This window comes from Sminthopsis crassicaudata, chromosome 6, assembly GCF_048593235.1.
Source record: "Sminthopsis crassicaudata isolate SCR6 chromosome 6, ASM4859323v1, whole genome shotgun sequence".
Lineage (NCBI taxonomy): Eukaryota > Metazoa > Chordata > Mammalia > Dasyuromorphia > Dasyuridae > Sminthopsis > Sminthopsis crassicaudata.
Genome location: NC_133622.1, coordinates 15,866,616 through 15,885,451, shown reverse-complemented (window position 1 = coordinate 15,885,451; position 18,836 = coordinate 15,866,616). Strand labels below are relative to the sequence as shown.

Below are 18,836 nucleotides of genomic sequence, written 5' to 3'. Positions count from 1 at the left end.
AACTTTAAGACTCATCCTTCTATCAGAATATCATTTTTCCTTTAAAATTAATATTTCATATAAAACAAATCCCAAATATCTTTTCTTCTGTGGCTCTTTGTGTATCTCCTCATTAGGGATAACATTCTTGGAGACAGCCACAATATGACAGTGTCCTATTATTACTCAAGGAGCCCAAAGGCTCCCCGGGGTGTTCAGTCCTCTGCCGATACTGGCTCCGAAAACCCCCAGGAGACTCCAGGTCCCCACACGGCGGGAAAAGCCGAGGCTGAGATGCTGTGACCTGGAGCCAGACGGCCCGCTAACAGGGCACGATGTCAGGATTCTTCTTGCTTTCATACTTCCTAATTCCAGAACTATCTAGTTTGATAATATCTTATTCTGCAGATGTTAGTTGTAGGTTTTATAATTAGAAAGCCCTCCTGGGTTTCTCCACATTGAAAATGGATTGATTTCTGTCCCCGAGGGACCTCCTCTGCTCCTGTGCTGCACCCGTGAGAGAGCCGCCCCATTTTCCCAGCTCTTGACATTCACTTTCCTCCCAGACATCTCCAGCAGCCCTGCTATGGCTCGAGGCTTTGTCGGGGCAGAGTTTCCGTGTCCCGCAAGAATCCAGGCAGAGATGTAGATTTCTTTTAAACATGTATAATTTATACGTAATGAAATCCATATGCATCCCCACGCAGACTTTCTGCTCTCAGAGATGTCTTGTTCTCAGCCACCTGAAATACCGGATTTCACCTCCTCCCCCTTCTTCCCGTGCCTCGGCCCCTGCTTTGTTCCCCACTTCCTGACTTCTCTCTCTGCTTTATTTCTCGCTCTTCTCAAAACGTCCATCTGTCTGTCTTTTCCCTCCCTCTCTATTCTTTCCCTGGAAATCTCATCTAGCCTTTCAGATTGGAATGGAGACTCCTTAAGGCTGGGGACTGGCTTTTTTGTCTTTTGGTTTGTCTTTGTATGAAGCCCCAGACACAGGGAGGACCGGCCCCTCTGGGGTGAGGGCTAGCAGGGTTGCCCATCCATTTAGCACGCAGTTCTCTCTCTTTTATTTTTTATCAAAGCTTTTTATTTTCAAAACCTATGCATAGATAATGTTCAGCATTCACCCTTGCAAAACCTTGTGTTCCACATTTTTTTCTCCTTCCCTTCTCTCCACCCCCTCACTTAGACAACAAAGAATCCCATATATATATATATATATATATATATATATATATATATATATATATATATAATCCACTCCTTTCCCTAGACAGCAAATAATTATATATATATATATATATATATATATATATATATACATATACGTGTGGGTGTATATATGTATTTGTATGTGTTTGTGTGTGTGTATATATATATATATATATATATATATATATATATATATATATATATATATATATATATATATATATTTATTTATTTATTTATTTATTTATTTATTTATATCTGACATTTAGCATTTAATTCTCACCTATGGCCCCAAGAAGCCTTAGAATGAACTCTGGGAATCCATCTCAACAGATGGGCTAAGCCAAATTCAAGCTAACCAAGGGCCTCAGACCCTCAGTGAGTGAGGGGGACTACTTAACCTCCAGCAGCTACAGAGTGCGGGTCTGGAATCAGGAAGACCTGAGCCAAATCCAGGCTCAGACTCTGGGCAAGTCACTTAACCCTGCTTGCCTCAGTTTCCTCAGCTGTAAAATCAGAGAGGAAGGAAATGTCAAAAACCATTCCGGTATCTCTGTCAAGAAAATTCCCAAATGAGATCCTGAGGAAGGGACACGACTCTATCTCTAAATCCTCCCAGAGTATCCGGCATATATTAGATTCTTAATAGCTGCTTTACTTGATTGGCAGGTCTAGTTTTTCTCCCTGATCCCTGGATCTGGCACGTTTCCACGTATTGAACTCCTGACTTTGAACTTGAATCGGGCTTAATGTTCTGCCTTGCCGATTCCGTGACTCAGCTTTGCAATAACATACTATTGACTAACATTGACAAAGATGTCCCCCAAATCTTAGTGCAACTTTAAGCTTTAAGAGCCAAGCTTTGACAATGACATTTATCCTGTGATAAAATAAGTTCTGTCCTTTAAACTCTTGTGTGTTTTAGCTTAGAGTGCTATTAAGGTCTCAGAAACTCGCTGCTTCTTCCCAGCAACCCTAGATATTACAGGTGCCATTATCCCCACTTTATAGATTGGAAAATTGAGGAGTGAAATGGGTCACCTGGTGCTGTAAGGGGCCGGGGCAGCATCCGCAGCCCTGCCCAGTTATTCAGTTGGTCCATTTTTCTCTCTTGCACACTCCCTCACGAGGCTCAGCCCACAGGGTCTGAACTAGATTTTGCCCCAAATTTATCCCTATTAATCCTCTAATCTCTGACCCTCACAAACACCTTCACGCCCCCTCAGCCTCCACGTGATCTCATTTCCTTTGGAAGCTAATGGAGCACGGCAGATGGAAAAAATTAAGCAATGGCAGTTCGTGGTGAGCACCATTGGGCTGTTCTCCCTCTTGCTCTCCTCCCTCCCCCAGTTAAGCTGAAGGTGACTGTGGGCTCGGAGAATTTGGGAGCCACTTTGAGGCCTGTTGGGAGCATAAAGTCACTAATCCCGTCCTGGAACTGGCCCATGGAACAAGCCCCCTGTCAGCTCGGATGGCGAGGGGCTTCCACTGGAGCCCCAGCTTTTCTGATGAATGAACCTTCTTTTCCAATGTTTCCCCAGAATGCCCTCGAGAGGCGGAAAAACTCCAAAGGCCAGAGCAGGTCCAGCCACAACAGCAGCAGCGCCCTGACGGGAGTCCTGTCTGCCAAGCAAGGTGGGTGCGAGGGCCTGGAAGTCTCCCAGGGCAGCCATTTGTTTTTTTTTTTCCTTCTTTTTTTTATTTTATTTTATTTTATTTTATAATTATAACATTTTTTGACAGTACATATGCATGGGTAATTTTTTACAACATTATCCCTTGCACTTACTTCTGTTTAGATTTTTTCCCTTCCTCCCCCAACCCCCTCCCTCAGATGGCAGGCAGTCTTATACATGTTAAATATATTATAATATATTCTAGCTACAATATATGTGTGTAGAACCGAATTTCTTGTTGCACAGGAAGAATTGGATTCAGAAGGTAAAAATAACAGTTTACACTCATTTCCCAGTGTTCCTTTTCTGGATGTAGCTGGTTCTGTCCATCATTGATCAATTGGAATTGGATTAGTTCTTCTCTATGTTGAAGAAATCCACTTCCATCAGCATACATCCTCATACAGTATTGTTGTTGAAGTGTATAATGATCTCCCAGTTCTGCTCATTTCACTCAGCATCAGTTGATGTAAGTCTCTCCAGGCCTCTCTGTATTTCTCCTGATGGTCATTTCTTACTGAACAATAATATTCTATAACCTTCATATACCATAATTTACCCAACCATTCTCCAATGGATGGACATCCATTCATCTTCCAGTTTCTAGCCACTATGAAAAGGGCTGCCCAGGGCAGCCATTTGTAGCCTTCCATCATCCCTTCGGCATCTCAGTAACAGTCGTCCAGGCCGTCTCCAGTTGTCCTGATCTGTATCTGGCCACTGGGCCGGTAGGGCTCTGGAGGGGAAACTGAGGCAGCCTCCCTCCCCTAAATCCTGTTCACTTGCGTGTCACGGCATTCCTCCCCGGTGCCTCAGGCCCTTCTTGAGAATGAAGGGCAGTCAGCACTAGGAATGGTAATGGTGACGATGCAGGGGGCTGAGTGGCAAGTGCCTTGTAACCCAGAGGCCCTCAGTTCAGATCTGATTCATTTTAGCTGTAAAATGGCCCAGTCAAGTCACTCTCTGTGACGGGAGCTCTCATGTTAAACTCACATAGAAACGGTTCTCGATAGAGAGTGTATTGACTTAGAAAACCACAAATTAGTCTTATCTAGGCTGTATCATATTTCATTTATTTTATTAAATATTTCCCAATTATATTTAGTCTGGTTTTGCTCACTGAGATGTTTTATTTTTAGTGAGTTTGTCACTGGAACACAAAGGTTTTTAACTTGGTATCCATGATATCCCTCCAGAAAAATCCATGATCTTTTAAAATCTATCATAGATAGACAGACAGACAGACAGACAGACACTTCTTATTTCAGGAGATCTGTGATCTTGTTGGTGTGAGACTTGCTCACAGGTACAAATCACAACCCCATCTACATCTTCTCATCCCACACAGTTAATTATTGTGGATATCTTCTACAAAAGATTTAATCAATAAATCAAAGGCCTTCCTTTGGATAGTTCAATATTTCCTGGATACCAGTCATTTGCTGTCATTCTTCACTCTTGCAGTACAGCTATCCACTTCTGTTTATGTTTGGGTTTGTTTAATTCTTTGTTATTTCTTTTTTTAAAGTTATGATCACAATTTATGTAGCTATTAAAAATTCCATCATTTCTAAGACAATTCCAAAAGACCCATGTTAGAAAATGCAATCTACATCCAAAAAGAACTATGAGGGCTGAATGCAATCAAAACATACACTTTTCCATTTTTTTTCATCATTTTTCCCTTTTGTTCGGAGTCTTCTTTCACAACATGATTAATGTGGAAATATGTAGATTTATAACCTATATCAGATTGCTTGCCATCTTGGGGAAGAGAGAGGGAGAGAGAAAAATAATTGGAACTCAAAATCTTATAAAAGTGACTGTTGAAAATTAACCACATTTAATAGGAAAACAATAAAATATTATTAAGTGGGGAAAATTACCTCATCCTTTCTATTCATTATCTCATTTGGTACAATCTTGTGGGTCAGGTAGTAGAGGTATTATTTCCATTTTACAGAAAAGGAAACTGAGGCTTTGAAAAATAAAATCACTTTCCCAAGATCACTGGTTCCATATACCTCATAGCTAGTAAGTGGCAGTGACTGGAGACTTTAATTCCTCTCTGGAAAGAAAGAGTTTCACCTCTGTGCCGTCTCCCAAGATTATAAGCAAGCAGGCAAATAAACAACAACAACCAAAAAACTCTAGTCACATCCTTGCTGAATCCAACTTACCTTGGGGGATTAGCTGTCTTAAAGAGAAGCACTTATTGACTACAAGTTCGTTTGCTTTCATGGTTTATTCAGTTGAAAAATAATGACCTTCTTGTAGCAAGAGAATGGAATAGATAGCAGATAGCTTATCCCTGATAGTGTATAGAGCTGCGTTCCTAAACCTGGCTCCCAAGGTGAATATAATCAGATGGTCACCTTTCCAGATATTAACTTCGAAACCCGCTGACTGAAAAGGAAGTCTTAGGAAGGCTTTTCATATCTAAAAGGCTTTTCTTCCTACCTAAAAACCAAAGTGCATTTCCAGATCTCTGTTTCTATCCATTTTGAAGAACGTATGCCGTTTTGTTTTTCTTGAAGAAAATTAGGATGCTCGAAAATGTGACCTCTCGCCCTGATGTGAAGCTCTGATCTGAGAGGCTGAGCTCAATAGAAGTTAAAATGACAGATAATTGATCAGGACCTTCTGTAGGACTCTGCAAGTAGCAAAGTGGGTGGGAGGAGATGGGCAGATGTTCTTGTATAGCGAGTTTAACTGGGGCCAGTGCCAAGGAGAAAGGGAGGAAGGAGGCCAGTGGCTTCTGAGATCTGTTCCAATAACAATGAAGACAGAGTATGTACATGTAGTGTCTACAATGGGCAGTGAGACAGTAAGATTTGGAGAGAATCTAAAGCAAGGGGGAAATCCTGCATGCTTTATTTGTATTTTTACATCCCGATATTTTGCTAGCTTTCTGTCACCTTTTGTCCCACAGTCATTCTCGTTATCTTCATCTTTTTGTCTGTGTGGGAGGATATTTTGTAGAGAAATACACTCTTCTGGGTAGATCCCAGTACAGACACGGAGGGAAAGCAGAGGAGGTACCAGAGGAGATGGAGAACCATGGATGGGGACAGTGAAGCCAGAATTTAATCTTGCTTGGATGGATCAGATGAGGAGCACATTTCTAGGTCTATTGGGAATCGCTTGGATTTCATATCCTGGCTGGATCTGTCCATCAACATCTGACCATCAACATAGACACAGAGGTGGAAGGAATCTCCCATAATTCTAATCCAAGCTCCTCTTTATACAGATGAGTCAGGTGCCATAGTCCAAGAACTGCCAAAGTTAGGAGGAATATAAATCTAAATCCCAAGCGAGTCCTTGGAAGAACGCATCCGTGATCTTCAGATAATAAATCTTGAACTAAGGAGGACAAAAAGCCACACCTCTCCTTACCTCAGTTTCCTCACCTATAAAAATGAATAATAATACTGCCAGCCCCAAAGGAAGCACTTTGTAAACCCTAAAGCACTACAGACATACAGATATTCCTATGAGGCCCAGAGGTGGTGACTGTTATACAGCTAGTAAAGGGCCGTTTCAGTGTTTTCAGTCTCTACTGCAGTGTTTTTGCCACTGTATTATGCTGCCTCTTTAATTTGTTGGTCTTTTAAAAATATTGATAAAAGACTACCCATAATTTCTAGAATAAAGTCCAATTGTCTCATCTTCCTACTTCAGATACTGACTTCAATTCACTGTTCAGACTTATTTTGCCCCATTCCCTTCTGATTTACCCAGATCTATCTCATTGCACCCCAAATGCCCCATCTCCATAAGCAAAGGCATTAGTCATACTGGCATTCTTGCCTGATTGAGAGCTCTGATTTCTCTGTTTTCTCAAACTTGCATTGCCTGTGGAGATTTCCTTTTCTAGGTCGTGTCAGTACAGAACCAGACTGGTTCACTGATGTGCCATTGAAACATGTCTCCAGCTTGCCCATCCCATGCATTCCCATCTCCCACATTGCCTCTTGACCAAATTAAAACAAAGTAATGGGATTCCCACTATCTTTGGGAAGATCGAAGGAATAGGACAGCCAAGAAGTAGAGAGAAACTTAGAGTTCATATTTAACCCTATCATTTTGGAGATGACAAAACAGGCTGTAATAAAATGAAGTGAGTTGGCCAAGGTCACACAGCTGTTTGATGCCAGAGGTGGGACTAGAACTCGTGCCCTTTTGCCTTCTAGTCTAGTATTCCTTTTGCCCAACCATACCTTGGTCTTCCTTTCAGAAATGAGCAGGCTGTGACCTCTCTGTGGCTCATTCTAAGTAGAAGACAGTTGTAGGTGATGAGAGAGGGGAGAGAAGGGGAAAAAGAGAGAGAGAGAAAGAGGGAGGGAGAGAGGGGGGAGGGAAGATGAGGAAGAGGGAGAAGAGAGACAAAGACACACTGTGTGTGTGTGTGTGTGTGTGTGTGTGTGTGTGTGTGTGTGCGTGTGTTAGAGGCAGGATTTAAAAGACCAAGTCTTGCTTCAAGGTCACCCCTCCATCCATGTTGCTGCTCAGAAGACCAATGAACATCTCACAAATTAAGAGAAATGCTCTTTAACCATAGAAGCCACTATCCAAATGCACTGGATGATTGAGATGAAGTCATTGTATCATCATCATCATCAGGTTTCTTTGAGCCATCCATTCTGTGTGTTTCTTCCGCCACTAACTTAACTTTTTCACTTTTAATTCTTTATGTAGAGTAAAAATTGGGCCATCGGAAGCCTTGCCCATTCTGTGATTGGGAGGGGGATGTCCCTCGTGTTCTACAATAAGTAAAAAACAGGTTTTGCTTTTTGTCTTCCTTAGTTCAAGATTTATTATCTGAGGATCACGGATGCAGTCTTCCGGCAACACCACAGTCCATTTCGGATCTGAAATCTCTAGCTACCGCCCTGCTGGAGACAATCCATGAGAAAAACATGGTCATTCAGCACCAAAGGCAGACCAACAAGTAAGTACCTTAGCTGGAGTGTCCGGCGTTCAGGGCGACCAGCGCTTTCCAAAACAGCTTTTCCAAGCTGATGTGTTGTACGTTCAAGGCAGTATAATATAGCATGCTGAACCTTGTTAAGCACTTTATGCCAGCAAACAGGTGGTCTTCTGCCTGTCTCAAAGACATGGTGTTCATGGATATAATTCAGAGGATCTGTGAAATATTATTAGAAAAAAATTATTTTTATTTCCATATAACTGGTTTCCTTTTAAATACTACATATTTTAATCTTATTTTTTAGCAAACATTCCCTATTTCTTATCTCTACCACTTTTTCTCTCCAATTAAAGAATAAAAAAAATAACAAATATTCATAGTCAACCAAAAGGTATAGTTCCATGTTGGTCACGCCCTCAAATCTAAGTCTCATTTGGTATTTTAAGTCCATCACCTCCAAGGCAGGGGATGAATAACGTGCTTTATCTTTACTTTTCTGTGATACTGATTTATCACTGCTTGGATAAGAGTCTAAAAGTCTTCCCAAGCTATTTTACTTTATAATATTTTTTGTTGTAAAAATTGCTCTCCTAAGTTCTGTCCAAGTCATTCTGTATCATGCCATAGATAGCTTCCCAGGTGCCTAAGAAACGGTCCATGTCACCATTTCTTATGGCACAACAATATTCTGCTATATTCAGATGCCATTACGCATTTAGGCATTCCCCGTTCGGTTGGCCCCTCCGTAGTTTCCAATTTGGAGCTATTATGAAAATAACTACTCTAGATATTTTGTCCATTGGAGTCCTTTCTTTGATTGCTTTGAGATTTAGACTTGGTTCGTAGCATCGTTGGTTGAAGGGTATGAAGAGTTTACTGACAACCAGAGCAACATTTGTCATCTTCACCAAATCTGATGATTCAGAGGAAGAAACTGAGAATTGCTTTAATTTACATTTGTCTAATTATTGATGATTTGGAACATTTTTCCCATGGGCTTTGTTAGCTGACTTCTTTTAAAACTTCCTATTTAAAAAAAATCTTTTATTGGAAAATGGCTCGAGAGCCATTCTAAATTTGAATCGGTTTCTTTACATTTTATTTTATGCCTTTAAAGACATCATTCGGGGAAGGGATTCATAGGTAGGCTTCCCCAGACTTCCAAAGGAGAGTTCTTGGCACTCTGACTTGCATGAAATGGTCTTTTTATCTCTCAGGCAGTATATTGGGCTCAGTACCTTGTAAGAGGAACCCCGAAATAAAGGGACTGGGGTTTTTGATGGTGTTTTTCATAACAGGCTTTGATTTGGGGGTCTCTGAATTATAGGCCTTGAATGGGGAGGAGGGTTGGGAAGGGGGTGGCTGGCGTCATTCCTCCAGTTTCCCCTCCAAAGTATGGAAAATAAAGACAATTATAAGTGGATGAATTTTTCTTTGAAAGAGTACAGAACACTTTGTGGGAAATCAAATAAGTTAGATCAGTGAGTGGAAAGGACAGAGGGGAAATTGAAAGTGTTCAGAGATCGATGAATAAGCTATAACTCAAAGGCATGCAAACCTCACAAAATATGAGCCACAACCCCCCAAAAAAGCAAATGCCCGTGGCCAGGAGGTTCCAGGAAGGCTGAGTTTAAGGAGAGGGATGGAGATTCGGCCCCGGGGGGGTAGGGAGGGGGTAGGCAGGGGGTTACAACTGGAAAATGATTGAAGGTATTGTAAAAACAAAATAGAAAAAAGAAAAGATGGAGAATGAAAGGAAGATTGCACAAGAGATTAAGATATATAAAAGAAACCAGAAATCAGTGAAGGGAGACCGGCCAATCTCAAAGGGATGACAAGGGTAATTTATTGACAGAAGAAGTTTTAAAATTCCTTAAAAATGAAATCTTAACCAGGGAATGAAACAGTCAGATGCTGAAAAGGCCCGTATTTCTCAGGGGAGGAAGAACATAGGATCTCCCCAGCATAGGTAATGGGTTTGAAAACCCCTCTCATTGTTCTATTTAGGCAAGAGTCCCTGGACCAGGAAGCAATTGCTATAGTGTGTGTGTGTGTGTGTGTGTGTGTTTGTGTTGAACTAGTACAGTGGAATAACAGCAGCAGACTTCATGTATTTTTTTTTTTCAGAAAAATCAGGGCAAAGTGGGATTTTTTTAAGGTTTCAAGGCTAAGCTAGATGATGGTAACAAGAATTTATTAAGTCTCTAGTAGCCTGTGCTCTCCCATCTCCCCCCAGGGAATCAAGGTAAATAAACATCCACAGACTGAAACCAGGGCATGTAAGTTTGCCATAGAGAAGGGGGGGATTATGTTCTGTTTACTTTTTTTTTTATTGTTTGAACCTTTATGAGGAGTGGGTGCAGAAAGGGAAAAAACAATTTTGGGAACAGAGAATGAGAGAAGTGCAATGAATTGTGTTAGTGAGAAAGCCCAAGGGGAGTGGGGAGTTAGGGGGACTTAGAAAGGGGGGAATTCTGAGGCAGCCTCCCAAGCTCTTAGAAACTGTAAGCCTGATCTTTTCATAAGGAGCTCCTTTTTGTGGCTAATTGTAATGCTTGTGGTGGGGAAAGGATACAGAAAGAAGACTTGGAGGAAGGGAAGGGAGGGGAAAAAGAAAGGAAAAGAAAAAAGGAGGAAGGGAAGGAAGAACTAGAAGAAGGAAGGAAAAAAAGAAGAAGGAAGGAAAGGAAAAGAAAAGAATGGGAGGGTAGGAAGGGGGAGGAGAGAAGGATAGAGAGAGGGGAGGGAGAAAGAGAGGGAGGAAGACAGGGAGGGAAAGAAAGAGAAGAAAAAAGGGAAAGGAGGAGGGAGGGAATAAGAAAGGAAAGAAAGAATCCCAGCTTGAAGGTATTCAACTAAGTTTTTATGTTTTAAAGGGTAACTGTTAGATAGATAAGGACCAAAGGATTATTTGTTATAGAGAATTAGTTGTAACCAAATCAACAGAGGACTGTTTTCATAGGGCAGCCAGTGAAATATCATAATTTTTTTTGCTATGTGGTGCCTTTTTTTGGTAATGGAATTTGCTGTAATGGGATTTTTACTAAAATATGGTTTATAAATGCATAAGAAACAGAATAAACTGAAATAAAATGGCTCTGAGACCCATAAAAGACCAGAGGCAAAAAACATCTGTATGTTATTACTTTTGCTAGAAGGTGCTGTTAAGGGTGCTGAGGAGAGCAGTGGAGACAGCCTCCTCCCTCCTCTCTGTCAGCCCTCCTTATTGTCACCTGGTTCGAATGTAAATCCTCCTGAGTGTCACTCCATTTACTGCATCTGTAGTGTATCCTACTGTGCGCACACATAGTAGGATCCAAACCATATCCATAGGAGATAAGTGTAAAATGGAGACTGCATTCTTTACCAAAAAAAAAAAAAAATCTCTGGTTTTGTCATTGTGTGTTGCTGAGAACCGAGAAAGTCAGATAACTTATTTATTTGTTCATTGAAACAAATGAGTTGATTTTCAAATAATAGAGTCTAATGAAATTCAATAAAAATTTATTAAGCTCTTCTTAAATGTGCTCAATGACAGGAGAGGGAAGTGAGGAGAAAATACTGACATCTCAATAGCTCTTTGAGACCTTCACAACATCTCTATTAGGGGATTCAATTAATTATTATCCCCATTTTATAGATTAAAAAAAAGCAACTGAGTTCAGAGAGATTAGGTAATTGGGCCAGTAAATATGAAAGCTGCCATTTAAACCCAGATCTCCAATCATATGGCATGGCTTCTACCCTCAAGGAGTTTATCATCTAGCAACATTTTTTTCTTTTGTCTTGTTTTCTGCTCTGCTCTTAGACAAAGAGACTTCATTTCAGTTATTTTTGCACCATAGAAGATTTTTATATCTTTTTTCCTCTGCTACCTTTAATGTGAGTTTTTGCTTTTAATTTGAACCCATTGAAGTGGTTTAAGTGGAACAAAAATAAAAACTTTAGCTCAATTTTCATTTGCTGGATGCTATCATGTGTTACTGCGTCTTTGTTCTGACTCTGAAGAGGCAGTTTTGCTATCCAGAAGCTGGCAGGATCAGCCTGGGTGTGCTTATGGTGCTCTGGGAAGAAGAGAGCGATGCAACCGAAAGAAAAAGAGTTTTGGAGCCAAGAGAACTTGATTTCCAATCCCAGCTCTCCCTCTCACTATCTGTGTGACATTAGTGAAATCACTTAGTTTCTCTGGACTTTAGTTTCTTTCTCTTTACAGTAAAAATGTACTAGATGATTTCTAATGTCCCTTCAGTCTATGATTTTATGTTTTAAAGTTCCCAGGATGAGACTTGCACTCTAGGAAAGTCATTCTGGCCACCATGTGTCAGATGGATTTGAATGAGGAGGGAAATGAAGGTAGGAAAGCCAATTAAGTGGCCATGGCAGTAATGCTGTTGAGCTGAAAGAAGGGGACGGATATAAAAATGCTGAAGAAGTAAAAAAAAAAAAAAAAAAAAAGATTTAACAATTTAATGAATGTGGGAGAGAGTGGGGAGACCATTGCCATTTCAAAATGGTTTAACTAGATAGATAATTATGTTGAGAAATTCAGAAGGGTGGTTTGTAGGGTGGGAGAAGGGGAAGATTAAACTTGAGGTGCCCACAGGACATTCCATCGGAAATGCCCATTAAATTGACAATGATATGGCCTGGAGTTTCAGATCTGGGAATCACATACACAGAGATGTCAGTAAAATTTCTGGTAGCCAATAAGAGAGTGAGAAGAAAGAGAGGATATGAGCGGAACCAGGACAGAGTCTTGGAGGACAACCACAAGTAGGGGACGTGACATAGTTGTTAGAGGCAGGATGTTGTAGGGAATGATCAGACTCACTCTATTTAAATAGTAAATGATAAGATGACTTAGAAATGGAAAAAGAGACCATAGAGATCATTTAATACAATGCCCCCATTTTGCAACTGGGAAAAGTGAGGTCAGAGAACTCGAGCGACAAGGCTGGGATCACGGGACTAAGATTTGGACTCTGTTGCTCTGACTCCAACGCCCTTTTGACTATATCAGGTAAAATGGGAATAGAGCTAAGGATGTAATGAGAATTTGGCTGTTTGGCCATTCTTGGTCCATATTTGATTTATTCTTTTGTTAACAGAAGGCACAAAATCATGTCATTTTGAGCGAATCTTCTAAGTATAGGTATAAAACGAATAAATGGCCTAACTTTCCTGAATAGCAGAGCTTCTCTGTGAGTTCCTGCTCTCCCGTATGGTTTTCGGCTCTCTATAAAGTTGTTTCCCTTCCCTACTCCCATTCGACCCTGAAATTGATGCTTTTTGAAAATGATAAAGGTCCAAGAAGGAATCATTTTGGAGAACTGCTAAGAAAACACAGGAGCCAGTATTGGGAATAAAACTTATAGTAATATGCCCTCGCCATGCTCCATTCGAAAGAGAAGAGACATAATTGACTGCCCGTGCCAAAGAGGGAAACAATAGTCAGCATTATTAGCTGTTTAAATAATTTTGGTTTGAGAGCAGTCATAGATTTAAAAAATCGTAACTCATTATTTCACTGACCACCATTCCAAACCCACTTTCATTTCTCCCTAATCTATCCTGCTTCCTATTTTGTTGTCATGTTAATGCTTTGGTCTCCATCAAATGTATTTCTTGAAGACATTCAGAAATCTATTTGTAGATTTTCCCACTCATCTTCCTCCATTTGCTTTTTCTTGGGCACTGTAGGGTCATGTCATGTGGAGGGGAGATTAGATTGATGTTTAGCTGAACAAGGGGCTGATCTAGGAATAATGGCTTTCCACCCATGGGGACCAGTTTAGGCTTGATATAATAAAAAAACAGGTCCCATTTAATGTTTCTCAAAGTGCAATAGTGTAAAGCCATGATTCCTAGTTTTCTCAAGGAATGTGATAACATTTTGAAAACAAATTTAATTTTTATAGAATCATAAAAGTTTAGAATTGGAAAGGACCTTGGAGACGGTGAATTCAGGAAGTATTTATTAAGCACTTACCTTGTGCCAGGTGTTATGCTAGGTGATGAGGATGCAAAGCCAGAACCAAAACCAAAATGGCCCCATCCTTAAGGAGATGACTTTCTCATGAGGAAGTTTACACTCTGGTAAGTGCACATGTAATTTTAATCCTGTCATTTTGCAGAGGTTCAGAGAAATGGAACTTATCCAGAAACCTACTCACTCTAAAGTCAGTACAGAGCTGGAACTCCCATCTATCTTCTGAATCCTCAATCCAGAGCTCTTTCCACTCTATCAGGCTTTCTTTTCAGTTAAGTTGCAATTGAAATTGATTATTATTTTAAAAATAAATATATGGTTTATATTAAATGTTATCATGAAATCAGACAAAAAATGACAAGCTGCTAAGACCCCATAGAGTTTGGATTCTCATAAAACTTCCATATCCATAGGTCCGATTCATCTGCAATAAAAAATTCATGCCCAAGATTCAGGACCAACCCCAGGGAAGTCTGTCAAGCCAGAAAAGTTTAACTACCCAATCTTCTCTTTCCAAAGGTATCTTCTGTTCCCTTACAACACAGGTTCATTTTCCTCTCAGGACCTCTTCTGCAGCCCTACAAGCTGGCTCGTTCTGCCTTTCTCAGGCCAGACTTCGGGACTTTTCTCTCTCTTATCTAAAATAATCTTTCTCCTGCCTTCTCTTGGCCCCTTCCTATCTGTTAGAAACCTTATAAACAAACCATGATTATCTATATTCTTTAAGCTCAGTTACTATCTAGCAGGAGTCTGATGCTAACAGTGGGAGTGTGGGGGACTTCAAAAAGTCAGTAGGAAAAATATTTTGCTACAGCTCAGCCTTTTGATATCTTTCAAATCACTGCCATTTCCCTCTCGATAGGTCCAGTTGCATGTTGCTTGAATGTTAAGCATTATACTTAAAATACTTTGCATACCTTAATGTGCTGGCTGGCTGGATGAAAAATATTAAGTACTTACCATGGGCCAAATTATGGTTATACAGACACAAAAGAATACTGTTCCTGATTTCATAAAGTCACTTTTTAATTTGGGCTGATAAAATCATGGTATGGTCTAGCTACAGGGGGGACAAGGGTATCTTCTTAATTTTTTAGGTTTTATGTGTATAAAAACCTAATGGTTTTTAGGTATATAAAAGTGAAGTATTTTTAATATTATTTGGTGACGGATATAGTTAGTTGAGACATCTGGGGTTCTTGGTCAGCCTGCAGTATCCTAGCGGTGTATATGTTGTGGGATACAACATTGAGGAAGCTCTTACTCTCTTCTGGGTTGAGTTCTAGCATACTTTTCAGGCAGTAGTTGGAGTAGTCTGTGCCATCTTCCCACTTTTAAGGGCCCCGAGGGCAGTGCTGACTTCGAGTTTAGTTTGATTTCCATTTGAAATTGGATCAAAGTGGAAGTCAGTGTCTCAGCTCCTGATTTTTGCACTAATGCTGGGTGACCCCACTACTGGGAACCGCATCTGTCAGTACCCTAGAATCACAAGTTAATCCCTCATTTTACAGGTTAGGGACCCTAAGCCTGGATGTTAAATGCTTGTCCCCGGTAACATCGGTAATCAGTGGAGAACTAGTTAGGGAGGTGCTTCAGGAAATAGAGAGCTGTGCTTGGAGACAGAAAGATCTCAGTTCAAATGTGGCCTCCGATGCTTCCTAGTTTTAGGACCCTGTGCAGGTCACGACTTGAAAGATCAACCTTGGTTTTCCTCACCTGTAAAATGGGAATGAAAAAGCATCACTTCCCTCACCGGTGGTTGTGAGGATCAAATGTGATAAATATTTTTATAAGCCTTAAAATGTTGAGGGTGATGATGAAGAATAAAGTTCAAACCCAATTCCTCCAACCCCCATTCTTTCCATTGCAGCTGACTAGCTTGCCAAGCCAAAGTACTTGATTCCCGAGTCTCTCTTATGTCTCTGTTGACATGACAGAGCCACTAAGTTTCAAAGCAGGGGGCCTGAATTCAAATCAGAACTTTGCTATGTCAACACTGGGTGGCTTTAAGTCTCCTCTCTCTTCTCGAGCCTTAGATCATCTCTCAAAATTCTTTTCTACCTCTAAAACCTCTGACTCTTTAGAATTAAATGGGCTCCCTTTGCAATCCCAGTTTTAGTTTTATCACAGGAGGCTTTGAGTATAACTTTTATTATTTTTCATCATTAATCAGATCAGAAATCTTCTTTAAAAACAGAAGTATTCTACTTATATTTCAAACTCATTGGACATTAGCCCCACTTCAACATGTGCAACATTTTCACAGTTTTCTATAACTGTAGTCACAAACTGAAAAGCCCCCAAGTGTTATCTCCTGTTACTCAGCCTCCCACCAGTGGATTGAGATAAGATCTGAGAAGAAAACAGTCACGGCGTGGAGATTTAGTGTGCTTAAAAATATCTGAATGTCCTCCCTTCTTTCAGGGGATAATGTTGCTCATTGCATGTACCATAGTCACTGTTTCTAGGTTTTGCTTAACTTCTTTTTTTGTGGAGCGGGTGTTGGGGTACATCAGAAAATGCTTGTGATATAAAAAACAAAAGGCATCTAGAAAACTTATTACTTGAAAAATGTGTTGGGGAGAGTGGTGGACCCAGTTCCTTCCACTGCTAAAAGAAATGACTACTAATGGGCCACTAGGTAAAAGCAAATCAAACTTGACTGCAGCCTTCCATGGAGCCAGAAGAGTTAAAGCTTATCTTTTGTTTCCCAGAGGCAGCACCTACAGATTATCTGATCTCCTTAAGAAACAGGCATCAAATTGAACATTTTTGTGATTGCATCTCAAGCCTATCAGTTGGTGAAAAGGGAACTTGGATCTCAAGGTCTCAGTAAAATATTGAAAGTGAGATTACTAAGAATGGTATTTGTTTAAGGGTCAGGAACATGAAAGTCGAACAGACCCAAGAAATGGAGTGAAAATTGAAAGTAATTGATAAAGACTATGCAGAATTTAAGACATCAGTAAAGGGAGAAAATAGCTCTAAATACCAAGATGAAGGAAACCATAAATGACAAAATCAGAGAGTTTTTTTTTTTTTTGAGGCACCTAAAGGGAATATTAATTAAGAGCCGGTGAATCCATTTAGGCTAAATAAGATAAAAGTCCAAAACCATCTCTCTCGTTTGTTTATTTATTTATTGTTTTGCTTTGGAGTGTGAAGATATTTGGAGGGGCATAATTTGGGGCTTTTGAAATCTCTTGTGACAGGAGCTGAAATACTTCCTTTTAAAGTTGCTTCAGGAAAATCCTCCAAATAAAACAAAAACAAGTTGTTAGGGGTTTGCTTTTGTTTTACTTTCATAACAAAGAAAATCAGATGATTAGTAAATCATTTCTGAGTCACCATCCATTTTGGTAGAGGGAGAGAGGTGAAATCAGTGTGGGTATACAGAGGAGCATGGACCAACAACTAGCCTTGGAGTCAGAAAAAAATGCTTTCAAGACCTTGTTCCTAACACATTTTGACATTATCACTGTGGACAAGTCACTTAGCCTCTTAGTACCCCAGGCAGCTCTCTGAGATGTTAAATTCCAGATGAGTTTCTAGGCTGGAAGTCTCTTCATTGATATATTCAAAGGTCTAGATGCCCTTAAAAAACAAATGTATGTTTGTGTGCATGTATACATATATATATATGTGTGTGTGTGTGTGTGTGTGTGTGTGTGTGTGTATGTGTGTATATAACATAACCATCAAGAAATGAGATAACTAATAAAAATCACTAGAAATTATATATCTTAATGAGTTGCTCTTAAATGCAATCCTTTGCTTGACATAAAATTATTTCAAGGAGGTTAGTTGTTCAAAATAATGTTAGAGTTCTCCAGAGCCAGTTTATAAATTACACGAGAAAATCAGTTTCATTAATAAATGTATCTGGTCTGGGGGCAAAAATAATGTTATCTAACTTTATTATCTAGTCTTTTAAAGATCTAGTTCTGAATAATTTTTTCTGGTGTACAAAAGTCAAATTTGCCCACAAAAGGTCAAGAAACTTTAAATCAGTGGAAAGAGTTCTGGATTTGGAGGCAAAGAACTTGGATTCAAATTTGGGCTCTGCTGCTCTCTCTCCCCTTCCCATCTTTAGACTTCTTTTTCCTCATCAAGGAGATTTTTTACAATATTTATCATGTAGTGAGGGGGCTGGGACAGATCTGAAACGTTTAACCTTTTTTTATGTCATGTTATCATTTGGTAGTCAGTTAACTTCTTCTCAATAAGGTGTGTTGTCTATGTTTATAATTGATGCCCGTGTCAAATTTCAACCAGAGCTTAGTGAAAATAAAGGTATTCTCCCTATCCAAGTTTACAGATCCCTGATAGGTATCCGTGGACCCCTAAAGGGTCTATGAATCCCAGCATACGTATCCCTGGATGAGATGAAATTAAAGCTTCCTGCTACCTCTAGAATCTGTGGTTTGCTATCACTGAAGATGTTCCAAACAATGTGCCCAGATGGACTGAGGGTAGATCTAAAGGAAGAGAATCCAGAATGTTTACAGCAAAGGTGGGATCGTTGGCATGAATGACACATGATTTGTCAAGGGGATGGAACCCAATTGAATTTATGAGTTCTGATCCTGATTAAATTCTCAGGAATATAGAAGAACGAAAGGTCAGGAACTTCAAAGAAATGAGGGGGAAAAAGATGTAAAGAAAACAGATTTTGTAGTATCAACCCTAAAACCATATTATAAGGTGGGAGCATGTTGAAATGTAAAACGAATAATTCTGATTATTTTAACCTCACATTTTCTTGTATAAAGAAATCCTATGCAGCCCAGAATAGAGAGAACGCAGAAAATCAGGGAAAATCTTTCATAGACAGTCTCTCAAATAGAATGTGATTGGGTTGGAATATTGCTATGGTCTGGGAAATGATGAGTTGGTTGATTTATACAGCTTTGGATGTATGAAAGAAGAGCTATCCACCTTCAAATAGAAGACAAGTAGAAAAAAGTATAGTACAGTCATATATGTATGTGTGTTAATACATATTTATACTTATAAATATTTATATGTGTATATATGTATATATACA

General features: G+C 39.8%; 1 protein-coding gene across 6 annotated transcripts in view; it reads left to right on the top strand.

Annotated features, from left to right (window-relative positions):
* Window positions 1–18,836, top strand: part of CCDC149 (coiled-coil domain containing 149) — a 171,471-nt gene that overhangs the window by 122,652 nt on the left and 29,983 nt on the right. For all 6 annotated transcript variants that reach the window (XM_074275257.1, XM_074275256.1, XM_074275254.1 and 3 more), the window contains exons 8-9: window positions 2,733–2,826; window positions 7,677–7,821. In XM_074275257.1, the coding sequence (XP_074131358.1) occupies window positions 2,733–2,826; window positions 7,677–7,821 (239 nt within the window). The remainder of the gene's footprint in view (window positions 1–2,732; window positions 2,827–7,676; window positions 7,822–18,836) is intronic.